The 13605-nt window shown below is 38.5% G+C and overlaps 1 protein-coding gene across 1 annotated transcript in view; it reads left to right on the top strand.

Annotated features, from left to right (window-relative positions):
- smtla (somatolactin alpha) overlaps positions 1-13605 on the top strand; it is a 122706-nt gene that overhangs the window by 94615 nt on the left and 14486 nt on the right. Inside the window, exon 3 of the mRNA XM_087795187.1 lies at positions 12147-12175. Within this exon, the coding sequence (XP_087651313.1) occupies positions 12147-12175 (29 nt within the window). The remainder of the gene's footprint in view (positions 1-12146; positions 12176-13605) is intronic.

Raw genomic sequence — 13605 nt, forward strand, 5'->3', positions numbered from 1 at the left:
TCGTGGATAACGACGTCCGACACGTCGAGGAGAAACATTCCATTGTGTGCAGATAATCCAGCAGGATTCCACTTGAAGTTGCATTAAAGCAACACAACGTGACCAGACACGTGTGAAGAAAACACACAAAGACGATGTCACAGTGCGTTCCTAAAATAAATAAAAAAGAAATAATTATGCCTTGTTGTTATTTAGAAGACGTTGCCTACATCTTTTATTCATCAGGACTCAAGGCAGCTGCTTTTTTTCTTCCTCCTCCTCCTCCTCCTCTTCCTCCTCCTCCTCCTCCTCCTCCTCACATCTTCACTCGCTCCAATCTCATTTCACGACGAACCCATTGAGCTGTGGAAGTGAATTCTAAAAACACAATGAATTTGTTTTTTTATTCTCACGCCGAGAGAAGGGCAGGAAGACGCGTTACGAGCGAGAATCTAGACACATCTCGGCTGATATAGGAAAGCACTTTTCTAAATGTTAACTGACAATCACGGGCGAAGAAGCCAAACGGGAACCAGACGTCTTGATTCCGGTGTCGAGGGCAGAGCCAGAGGCTGGCGTCAGGCACAGCTTCGTGGAAACACTGCGGCCATTTCTTTCTTTTTTTTTAAAGATATTTGTTTATTAATTTCCCACATAAATCAACCAGTACAGCTCAACAGTGTAAATTATATGATACACAATTAAATATGAAAGAAGAAAATGTCCATCAGAAGAAGGGCAATAACATTTTTTCAGCTGTAAAAATAAAGGAGATATATCCACATACATACTCAAACATATTTATTCATTAAAAAATATAAAAAGATACATCTATAATTAACAGGAAAGATAAAAACAGAACTAAAACAAAAACACACTCCACATCTCGTAGGTAATGACATTGTCAATCTAAACAAGCATTTAAGATAAACAAGAAATAAAATAAAAGATTTTCATGAGGTGACAGTCAAGTGCATTTTCCTTGCATATGTGAGAAAACGTTCACATCCTTTTGAATTTAGTGCTGGAGCCTCTTAAAGTGTGACGCATTTTTTTTATCATTTTAAGTTGCTGAGCACTTCTTTGAGCCATGATGTGTGTGATGGACGTGCTCTTGATTTCCATCTTCTCAAGATGAGGCATCAGGCTAGTAATGTCGAAAAGGCTGTAACATATTTTTGGAGTTTGGTTAGAGGCAGATCAGAAATAACGAATACTAAGGCGCACTTAAAAGCTTTTCAATTTCTCAAATAACTACAGTGCGCCTTATAACCTGGAGCGCCTTATATATGAACATTACCTGGTGGGTAACATCAACAAATACTTTCATGACTTTGAACCGACTGAGCCGACAAGCCGTGGGCGGAATTACATCATTGCGTCATCACAGGGCGGGATTTACGACGCATGTCATGGCGGACGTCTATCGAGTGAGATTACTGCCACTGGTTTGAGCGAGTGTGTCTTGGTTGTTATACACTCAAAACATCGTTTTTTTTGTGCAAAATCATTCTGCTGCGCTTACACACGTGCGTTCAGCATTTCATACACGTGCGTTCAACATGTCATACTCGCGCGCTCTAGCCGTCATACACGCGCTCAACTTCACTGCTGCTCACTCAACAGTTGTCTGCTCACAACACCAGTCTCAGGCGCTGCTGCTTGAAGCCTTTTAAACATCATTTGAACATCGTTACAATGGTAGTGAACGGAGTTGTCAGAACGCTAATTAAATTTGACTTTATCTGACTGCTTTGTTGACGTCCCTTTAGCACATCTTTATCTAGTGGATGATAACACAACCCCAGTCAAACGTTTGACTTTATCTTTTATTCTATGTGCCTTATAATCCAGTGCGGACTATTTATGAAAACACTTCTAAAATAGGCCATTCATTGAAGGTGGGCCTTATAATCTGGTGCAACTAATAATGCGGAAAATACGGTAGTTAAGGTATTCGGTCCGATATGCTGAGGTTATTTCTGCTGAGACGGATGTAACCAGTCCAGACGAATGATTATAAAATGTTTCACTGAAAACAGAAGTAACTTTGTGGAGACTTTGAATTGATTGAGATTCTCTCTCCCAGGAGGGCAAACTGTTCCCCGGGAGGGGAAATTTAATGGCAGATTTACATTGCATAATGTGGCTTTTCGTGGAACTCACGACACTGACCAGAGAGAGAAGTCGGTCTTTGCCTCATTAGATTCACAGCAGGATTCTTTCCCTGTGGATACGGTTACACCTGCTTTTCTTCGCTTCACATTCAAAGACATCTCGTGTTTTTCACAGCCACAAGTTTTCCGTCGGGAATAAAATCTGCTCCCCTGGGATCTGGATCCCAAGTGTTAACAAGAGCCATCTCAGTACGACAGCCTTTTATCTGTGTTTACAAAGAACTTTAACTGTGCACTGCGAGGAAAATCAAAAATACACTAAAGTCCTTGAGCTTCCGTCGGATAGATCCTCTTCAACGTTGGCGGTTTATATTAAAAAAAAACTTTAAAAGATAACATTTTATTTCGAGCCCGTGTGATGTTTCCTGGAGTACAGTCAGTCACACGCTGACATTCAAGGTACGTCCATAAGTGAAAGTTAGTTTATTTGGAAGGAGGTTCAGTGGGACGATGACAAAGACCCTCAGAGTTGATGTGATCCTGCTTTGAGTTGCCGTCTGTCGCGGCTTCTGTTCGCTCTGAACGTGGAGCGACGGATGGAGGAGAGAAAAACATACCAGGAGGGATGATGACGGTGATGAAGGTTTGATTATCAATTAACTTTTAATCTCCAGGTATACATTAAAAAATTAAATTAAATTAATTAGCTTCTAAATGTTTGTGTGATTCAGTGGACATGAGATGAACTAATGGTGCAGCAGGTCAAGATAGAAATAAATGGTTTTCAACCATAATTCACTACAAGTTGAAAATGCAAACATGGATTCATGTTTGTGTGTTGTTGTGATGTGTGACTCTATTGTATCATCAGTGTGTGTGTGTTGTTGTGATGTGTGACTCTATTGTATCATCAGTGTGTGTGTGTTGTTGTGATGTGTGACTCTATTGTATCATCAGTGTGTGTGTGTTGTTGTGATGTGTGACTCTATTGTATCATCTGTGTGTGTGTGTTGTTGTGATGTGTGACTCTATTGTATCATCAGTGTGTGTGTGTTGTTGTGATGTGTGACTCTATTGTATCATCAGTGTGTGTGTTGTTGTGATGTGTGACTCTATTGTATCATCAGTGTGTGTGTGTTGTTGTGATGTGTGACTCTATTGTATCATCAGTGTGTGTGTGTTGTTGTGATGTGTGACTCTATTGTATCATCAGTGTATGTGTGTTGTTGTGATGTGTGACTCTATTGTATCATCAGTGTATGTGTGTGTGTTGTTGTGATGTGTGACTCTATTGTATCATCAGTGTATGTGTGTTGTTGTGATGTGTGACTCTATTGTATCATCAGTGTATGTGTGTTGTTGTGATGTGTGACTCTATTGTATCATCAGTGTGTGTGTGTTGTTGTGATGTGTGACTCTATTGTATCATCAGTGTATGTGTTTTGTTGTGATGTGTGACTCTATTGTATCATCAGTGTGTGTGTGTTGTTGTGATGTGTGACTCTATTGTATCATCAGTGTGTGTGTGTTGTTGTGGTGTATGACTCTATTGTATCATCAGTGTGTGTGTGTTGTTGTGATGTGTGACTCTATTGTATCATCAGTGTGTGTGTGTGTGTTGTTGTGATGTGTGACTCTATCGTATCATCAGTGTGTGTGTGTGTGTTGTTGTGATGTGTGACTCTATTATATCATCAGTGTGTGTGTGTGTTGTTGTGATATGTGACTCTATTGTATCATCAGTGTTTGTGTGTGTTGTTGTGATGTGTGACTCTATTGTATCATCAGTGTGTGTGTGTTGTTGTGATGTGTGACTCTATTGTATCATCAGTGTGTGTGTGTTGTTGTGATGTGTGACTCTATTGTATCATCAGTGTGTGTGTGTGTGTTGTTGTGATGTGTGACTCTATTGTATCATCAGTGTGTGTGTGTTGTTGTGATGTGTGACTCTATTGTATCATCAGTGTGTGTGTGTGTGTTGTTGTGATGTGTGACTCTATTGTATCATCAGTGTATGTGTGTTGTTGTGATGTGTGACTCTATTGTATCATCAGTGTATGTGTGTGTGTTGTTGTGATGTGTGACTCTATTGTATCATCAGTGTATGTGTGTTGTTGTGATGTGTGACTCTATTGTATCATCAGTGTATGTGTGTTGTTGTGATGTGTGACTCTATTGTATCATCAGTGTGTGTGTGTTGTTGTGATGTGTGACTCTATTGTATCATCAGTGTATGTGTTTTGTTGTGATGTGTGACTCTATTGTATCATCAGTGTGTGTGTGTTGTTGTGATGTGTGACTCTATTGTATCATCAGTGTGTGTGTGTTGTTGTGGTGTATGACTCTATTGTATCATCAGTGTGTGTGTGTTGTTGTGATGTGTGACTCTATTGTATCATCAGTGTGTGTGTGTGTGTTGTTGTGATGTGTGACTCTATCGTATCATCAGTGTGTGTGTGTGTGTTGTTGTGATGTGTGACTCTATTATATCATCAGTGTGTGTGTGTGTTGTTGTGATATGTGACTCTATTGTATCATCAGTGTTTGTGTGTGTTGTTGTGATGTGTGACTCTATTGTATCATCAGTGTGTGTGTGTTGTTGTGATGTGTGACTCTATTGTATCATCAGTGTGTGTGTGTTGTTGTGATGTGTGACTCTATTGTATCATCAGTGTGTGTGTGTGTGTTGTTGTGATGTGTGACTCTATTGTATTATCAGTGTGTGTGTGTTGTTGTGATGTGTGACTCTATTGTATCATCAGTGTGTGTGTGTGTCTTTGTGATGTGTGACTCTATTGTATCATCAGTGTGTGTGTGTGTTGTTGTGATATGTGACTCTATTGTATCATCAGTGTTTGTGTGTGTTGTTGTGATGTGTGACTCTATTGTATCATCAGTGTGTGTGTGTTGTTGTGATGTGTGACTCTATTGTATCATCAGTGTGTGTGTGTTGTTGTGATGTGTGACTCTATTGTATCATCAGTGTGTGTGTGTGTGTTGTTGTGATGTGTGACTCTATTGTATTATCAGTGTGTGTGTGTTGTTGTGATGTGTGACTCTATTGTATCATCAGTGTGTGTGTGTTTTTGTGATGTGTGACTCTATTGTATCATCAGTGTGTGTTTGTACAAAACTCTCTTTACATTGAAAATGATCTTAAGCTCCGCCTGAAAACACTTTGTTTCTCTGGAGATGAAATCTTGTTGACCATAACCACACTTGCTCTGCTGTGCTTGGTGAAGCATGAAGGTTTGTCACCGCGCGTCACAAATCCTGGAAGTCTCCACCTCCATTGAATTATTAGGTCATAATGGACTCTCATAACCTCTCGTTGGTCCAGATTTAAGATCAACTTTATCAAGTAATAAGTGTAAAACATGGTCATGATAAATTGGGTTTTTACATCAGTTGACCTTTAAACAGGGATTACATGGAAACTTCAAATCTTTCTTTGAACTGCTAGCTTCACCGCTAAACAAAATAGAAAACACCAAAATCAGGAAGTATTGATTGATTAATTGATTAAACTTTCTCCTTCCTAAATCTAGGATATTTAATGATGCAGTACACATGTATAAATAATAAACACAAATAATGAACAACAAAAAATATTTTGAGTTTAAACTTGTGAAGGGTTTATGAAGCTTCATGACGCAGTTTTCTTCTTTACAGGGGCCACTAGATGGCACTCTATAATCTATTGCTTTAAACAACTAAACTATTGAAGACATCATATTTAAAGACACCTACTTATAGTATTGTGCTTCATCAATTATCATTTGTTTGCTTTGTTGATCAGTTCCTGTCACGTGTTTGTGGAGGGACATAAATGGACGCGACACCTGAAGAGCTAAAGATGCTTCAAGAGCTCAACTCATGATTTTTAAGATGAGAAATATTCTTGTAGAAGAGTTTAATGGTTTATTCGTAGTCAAGTACTACACGAGAAACACACAATCATGTCTTTTTTTCCCCCTTTTATTGTGGACTTCCTGTTTCTCCCTTGAACCTGACTTTTTTACTGAGGCAACTTACTTTTGTACTTGAGTATTTTATTTGATGATGGTTCCTCATGAGTGTTTTTAGCTTTTATTTTCTGTTTTCCAGGTTTCCTCTTAATTCCTTTTCTCTTTCGTTTCCCATTCCGTGGACGTTTTGGCTTCTGGACATTTGGTGAGCTATTGGACTCCTTGTTAATGAGATTGTGGACTTTGTGTCGGACTTGTTTACATCAAATGTTTTACAGCGACTTTGTCTGCTCGGGTTCTGCTCCATCTAAATTCCAACATTTCATTCGGTAAAGATTTGTTGAAACATTTGTATCGGAGATTATTAATGCCATAATAAAGGAGAGTTTCTTGGCAACAGTCTCCCCGGGCAAGCCTGGCTTCAGACCTCAGGCCTGGAATTTGACACATGTTTGATACGATGTTCGTAAGGTCGGGTCGAGCACATTTGCATACATTATATCTGAAAATAATTGGCCTTTGGCTTGTGCCGTTCTGCTAAGTATCCGCGTTAGTCGTGGCTCCATCTATTATCCAGGAACTCTGGTTGTGTGGTCGAAGGAGCCAATTCTGGCTTCATTAGAGGAGAGGCGGTGGACGCCCCCCCCGGGCAGGTCGCCAGTCCATCGTGAGGCGAGAAGAAGAAGAGACTCCATGTCTTGATGATCCTTGTTTGCTCTTTCCATCGCACCACTTGTACTGCACTATTTATAGCAACGCTCGCCAAGAACCTCAGATGTTTCATGCAGGGAAACTAGAATCATATTATTAAAAAAATCAAAACAAAATACATGAGAAATAACAATTAAAAAAATGTTTTTTTTTAATAATATAACATTATAAAAACATAAAGGGTTTCGACTGAAATTGATCCATGATCAAGCAATTAACAAGACAAACATTGGATTAGTAACTTTAAAATAGTAATTTATGTCCGATTTGCACAGGAGTGTTACCTGTAGACCTCTGGTCATTTGCACAGGAGTGTTACCTGTAGACCTCTGGTCATTTGCACAGGAGTGTTACCTGTAGACCTCTGGTCATTTGCACAGGAGTGTTACCTGTAGACCTCTGGTCATTTGTAATTATGGAGAATGTCTGAGTTTAAATCACGTGTGAAAGCGTCATGTCTGTGATTTGTAATGTAATAATTCCGCCGCAAATGACCGACTGTAATTCACCAAACACAGACGTCGGCTGATAATACTAGTCCCGTGTGAATCCTAATGTCTGTGTTTGTAATTGTGAATGCTGCATATATATGACACTGTAAGTGACTTCTAGAGACTCGCCATTGTGTTAATATTTACTTCCGCTGTTTTTTTTATTTTGAAGGGTTGAAAAGGAAGTAGATCGAGTTTGTTGTTGTTGGGGGGTGTGTTGCACATGACGAAAGTAAAGAAGAAGTGCGCGCTGCACGGCTACAAACTAAGTTCCAGCTAAGTTTAAATGTGTATCTCTAGGTAATGTCAGTAAAAGTGACTATTTTACAGACGTATATTATCCCGTGTGAATGCACTTAAAATAACACAGAGGAGGTCATTTACAAAACACAAAGGTCCCCAAGTGATACTTATCCCGCATGAATAGGGCTATAGTTACATTACTAGTCACATATTTTAAAATATTAACTAAGTAACTTTAAGTAACTTGCTACTTTCAAAGTAATTAGCAGGTAAGAGAGGGATCTTAATCCTTTAGGTCAATGTAAAAAAAATGGCACAAAAATCTACATATCCTAATATGTTTCACTACATGTTTTTAGGACCATAAAGAAACGGCTAATATACAACGTTTCTTATCTTATTTTTTATAATAGCCAGACTTATTTTTCCAGGAGCTTTTTACTAAACAAGCATTTATTTATTTGTTTCCTTTTTTTCTTCAAGCGTATAGTTCCTTATTTATTTTTTATTTTTTTTAAACTTCTTTTCTTTGTCTTAAGTTCTTAACAGTTCATTGACTAATGAAAATAATGTTGTGCTGTTAGCATGTTGATAACAACTAGCAGGATAACACGTTTTTAATTTTGAACAAAATGAGTTTGTTGCGCTTGGCTTGTGGTAAACTTTCTTTCATGGCCTCATCAATCTATTTTAATCAGAGGAACCAGTTAAAACACGATAAATGTGTTAAGCTTTTTGAAATAGTAATGCGTAACTCAATAACTCCAAACACTGATGATCACACAGTAACAGTTTGATTTGATTCTGTGATTAAAGATGAAAATGGTTCGATTATAAGATTCATGCAAAACAATAAATCTTTTGAAGTGTAATTAATAAATCACATTAATACAATTATTCAATGTTAGAAGTTTAACATAAGGAAAATAATAATAAACAGTGAGTATTTTTGCAGTCAGTCCAGAAACAGTGCATGTGGTTATTGGCTGCTCGACGCCGAGAGAAAAACAGCAGCAAAGAGAAGAGGAATGGGAGCCTGGGATGAAGGTAAAACACTAAAAAATAGAAGAGACAGAGGAAGAAGTGGCTCGAGGGGAGGACATGGAGGGAGGATAAAGCCGAGGAAGAGGAGCTTCCGAGTGCATGTGCCCTGGGGAGGAGAGTGTGAAGTACCTTTTGTCTTCCCACCATCGGGATCTTCTTTAGAATAAACCTCGCCGAGCATTTCCTGTTTGTAAATTTTTCACTTTGAAGAAGGGCTAGAGCTTTGCACGGCGGCGATCCCGTATAGTTGTTCCTCGGCCCACGCCGATCCCTTGCTTCAATAGCGGCGCATGTGTAACTGTCTATTTGTATTTCAGGCCAGAGTGACGGCTCACCGTCCTGACGCTCAGCAGCCGCTTCACCTCGCCTGCGTCGCTGACGCTTATCGGCGAGCAGGTGTGGCTAATTTGATTTAAAGCTTTACGCCATCTTTCTTTATCCCGGAGACTTGTCAAAGGAGCTCATGGTGACAAGACGTCGCTTCTTCTGCCGCGGGAACAAAAAGAGAAGATTTCCCTGAAATGCTCACAAGTTCATTGTTATGTTGAACTGTTTTTAATTGACTCTTTTCAGGTACTAGAGCATAAAATGGTACATGTTTTACTGGACGTGAAAAAAGTACAAATTAGTTTCACACACTCGTCCTCGAAAAGGCAGTGGATGCTGCTTCAGTCGTCAGTCGCGCTTAAAAACTGTTTGATTACAGTTAAATGCTGTTTGATTATAGTTGGAAATTGATTATATTAAAAAAAATATATATATTTCATATTCAAATTGTTAGATTACTTATTTCGGTGAGAATTTGTTTGTTTATAGTAACAAATTATTTATTTACGGAATGAAATTATTTGATTTCGACGAGAAACATTGTTTAGTTTAAAAAATGTTTGACTCCAAATTAAAATTGCTTGATTTAATTAGAAAATGGTTTGGTTTCATTTCAAAATTGTTGTATTTATTTTCAAAAGTTTGATTTATTTCGATTTCTTTTGTTAAAATATGTATGATTACAGAAGAAGAAAAATTCTAAACACCACCTAATTGTAAACTTCTTTTCCTTGTTCCATTATGATTCCCTGGACATTTTTACTGATATCCAATTTTTTTGTTATTCTGAGCCGCTCTAGTAGAAGAACTCACATTTCTCCTTAAATCTCTTCACTGGCTGCCAGTTTCTTTCAGGATCATTTCAGAAACATCTGTGTTTGATGATCTACTGACTCCTTCAAGAAACATCTGTGTTTGATGATCTACTGACTCCTTCAAGAAACATCTGTGTTTGATGATCTACTGACTCCTTCAAGAAACATCCGTGTTTGATGATCTACTGACTCCTTCAAGAAACATCTGTGTTTGATGATCTACTGACTCCTTCAAGAAACATCTCTGTGTTTGATGATCTACCGACTCCTTCAAGAAACATCTGTGTTTGATGATCTACTGACTCCTTCAAGAAACATCTCTGTTTTTTTGGTGATCTACTGACTCCTTCAAGAAACATCTGTGTTTGATGATCTACTGACTCCTTCAAGAAACATCTGTGTTTGATGATCTACTGACTCCTTCAAGAAACATCTGTGTTTGATGATCTACTGACTCCTTCAAGAAACATCTCTGTGTTTGATGATCTACTGACTCCTTCAAGAAACATCTGTGTTTGATGATCTACTGACTCCTTCAAGAAACATCTGTGTTTGATGATCTACTGACTCCTTCAAGAAACATCTGTGTTTGATGATCTACTGACTCCTTCAAGAAACATCTGTGTTTGATGATCTACTGACTCCTTCAAGAAACATGTCTGTGTTTGATGATCTACTGACTCCTTCAAGAAACATCTGTGTTTGATGATCTACTGACTCCTTCAAGAAACATGTCTGTGTTTGATGATCTACTGACTCCTTCAAGAACCATCTGTGTTTGATGATCTACTGACTCCTTCAAGAAACATCTCAAGACACTTTTATTTGTGCTTTTCTTTGATTTGCTGAGACTCTTGTGTTTGTCTTATGTTGACTTGTTATTTTAAAGTATTTTAACTGTGTATTGTTTTTGATTGTCAAAGCGCTTGGTGACCCTGGTCTAGAAAGACTCTTCAGAAAATAAGCATTACTCAATTACTTACAAGGATTTGACTATTTCATCATCTCCTCTGTGAAATTGGCTGAAGAGATTATGACACACAAGACAATTTCACACTCATTATAAAATACTTACGAGAAAATGTGAAGAGGTCACACACGCCTGCTGGAAAATGACCGAGCGTACATGAAGTACTTGAATACGTTGATAATGAGGCCGGTTTTAAAAACGTGACCTTGACACCACCATAAACAGCAACATTCAAACAAACACTCGGACTGTTTGTCTCCATGAATGCAAATGCAGTCGTTCAAACACACACAGCAGGGGAGAGACGACCAGGTCGTGGCAGCTTTAAAGAGCCATAATATCAAACAAACGTGTGGCGCCCTCGCTCGCCCGAGGAACACGGATATTGTGCTATAAAACCAAGAGCATCTCAACGTTCCCATTAAAAACATGCACCGGCTGTTTCCTCCTCTCTTCGCTCATCCCACCATGCAAGAGAAACAAGACCCGCGGCGGATCAGTCGAGCGTTTTCGGATCATTTTTTTTTGTATTTCCCTGTACAAACGTGTGATAATAATCCATCAGTCCTGGTCAAACGAGGCGAGCGCTCGGACTTTTGTGTGGGTGTGAGAGACGCCGAGGAAGAGAAGCTACCGTTTATAAAGTCATATCATTTGAATATTTACTTTCAATCTTCCTTTCTGTGCCGTAACTTGTTTCTCGGCTGAGATTGAGAAACATTTTCTTGCAACCCAGGACCAGAATTCTATTCCTCTTAATGAAATGGTAGGTCAAAGGTCACATGGTGAAAGATAAATATAATAATTGTCATTACTATTTTTTTTGGCATATCATGTTGATCAAGACTTTACCACAACTACTTGTTTTCTCCTGCTAATACATTAACAGACGTACTAAGGAATCAGTCACAGAAAATGAACTTATAAAGTTTGTATGAAGTGTGTTTAAAGAGCATTTTTAAAATGTATTTTACTTTATTTTGAGTTTAAAATAAACGAGAAAGACAGAGAGAGGACCAACCATCAATCTCCAGCGAATGGGTGCCGAGGAATCAGATGTCACCAACCAATCCAGGAGCATGACAGAAGCTTAAAAAAGTGCCTGCGCAAAACACATTTCTTTAGACTATTAACCTTGTCGACCCCTTAGGTCGTACCCTGCAACTTTAGGCCTCCCTGCTGCACTGCTTTCAAGCAAGCTTCACGCCGTCCAACCCTCAGCTTCCAGGAGCCAGACAAGCGAGACCGAACCTCTCTGGCTTCACCACGAAACCAAGAGGAGAAGATCCATGAGTCGAAGGCTTGTGATCTCTTGAACTGAGTAAAGATATGTCTGTGGCCGACGCCTTCACTCACTCACTCCTCGTGACGTCGTGAGAAGCTGTATCATTGTCACTCTTGCGTTGATTGATGTGTCTGGGTTTTTCAAATGGATCAGAAGTAGCAAGATTAGCTTAAAATAACTCGTAAAGCTTTCCCAGAGTCTAGACTTATCAAAGCCTTCAAGTCGGTCACTTCCTGGTTCATTAATATCATCCCGTCCATGAATTCAAAGAAGTCATTATCATTTCATTACATATTTCTTCAATGTTCTTTCTTTACTCTTTGTTTATCTTAATAAATCCTATTAAAATAAAGTACATCAGTTGCCTTTGCAATATTTTGGATTAAATCATTACCAATTTAAGTAAGTAAGTAAGTAATTTGTATTAATATAGCGCTTTTCCAGACCAGGGTCACAAAGCGCTTAACCAATCAAAAAAATATTCAATAAAGTTTTTCCTTTAAAGATAACACAGAACAACATAGAAGTTCCAGAAAATCAAGGAAAAAATGTAAGATCAGGAAAAGAACATAAAACCACAAAAAGTGTCTTCAGTTAACGAGATTGATTTGAACTAGTTTTTCCTAATGAATTAACAAGACCGATGAATTACTCTTCATCCACATGAATTGAATAGTTTCCTTTGGACCAAGGTAAGGTAAGGTAAGGTAAGGTAAACTTGATTGATCCCTCAAGAGGTCTCCTTCGGGACCAAGACTCAAAGGTGGTGCTGCAATATACGAGGTACAGTATATTCTAAAATATTACATTGTAATATTTGTTATCACAGGAGCACTGATCGGTCTGTAAAAATGTAATTCTATATTCACTACATATGTGCCACCGTTTGCCACACTGTGCTTTACTCATTACTTACTTCAAGTGGAAAGTGTCTTGAGATAACTTTGTTATGATAAGACACTTGAAATACAATTGAATTGAACTACACACCCCAACTGGACCATGAGTGAAGAAATGAAGCATTTCCAAACTTCCATCCATGAAGCTCAAAGTCATGCATAAAAACAAGTAATCGACACTGATTTGATGGTTTGTTGTTTTTTAATAAACGTTGTATCTGAGATCAGCATTGATTATTAAATCTATTGTGCCTGTGTCTAAAAGTGTTTTAGTTTTTTGACAGTTTACAATAATAATGTTATTATATTTTAATAGACTTCTTAACGTGTTGAAAATACTGAATCTTTATTGATGAAATGATCGTGTAAATGACCGACACTCGAGCCACCATGTTGTTCGGAGGTCGTTCTGGAAAGTTATCTTTTAAATCCCGATCAAACAGCTCGGCTAACGTCGGACGTGAGCGGCACGAACGAGGCAGACGCTGCCACGGTTGACACAGCTGTTCCGACTGGAAGCTCTGCCAGTCTCTCAGGTGAGCGCGAGGTCGAGCAGCAAATACAAATCAGGTCACCTAGATATGAAATATGAGCTTCAAGAAATGTATAAATGTTTAGTTTAAAGCAAGTCGAGGTCACAATCTTACCACTGTTTTACCACATGCTGGTCAATTTGAGTTAAAGTATCTTATAACGAAGATTTCTCAAGACACTTCACAGTCTAAGTTACACTTTACTGGAGAAAATAATCAACAA

The sequence above is a fragment of the Callionymus lyra genome, chromosome 7, assembly GCF_982586985.1.
Source record: "Callionymus lyra chromosome 7, fCalLyr1.hap1.1, whole genome shotgun sequence".
Classification (NCBI taxonomy): domain Eukaryota; kingdom Metazoa; phylum Chordata; class Actinopteri; order Syngnathiformes; family Callionymidae; genus Callionymus; species Callionymus lyra.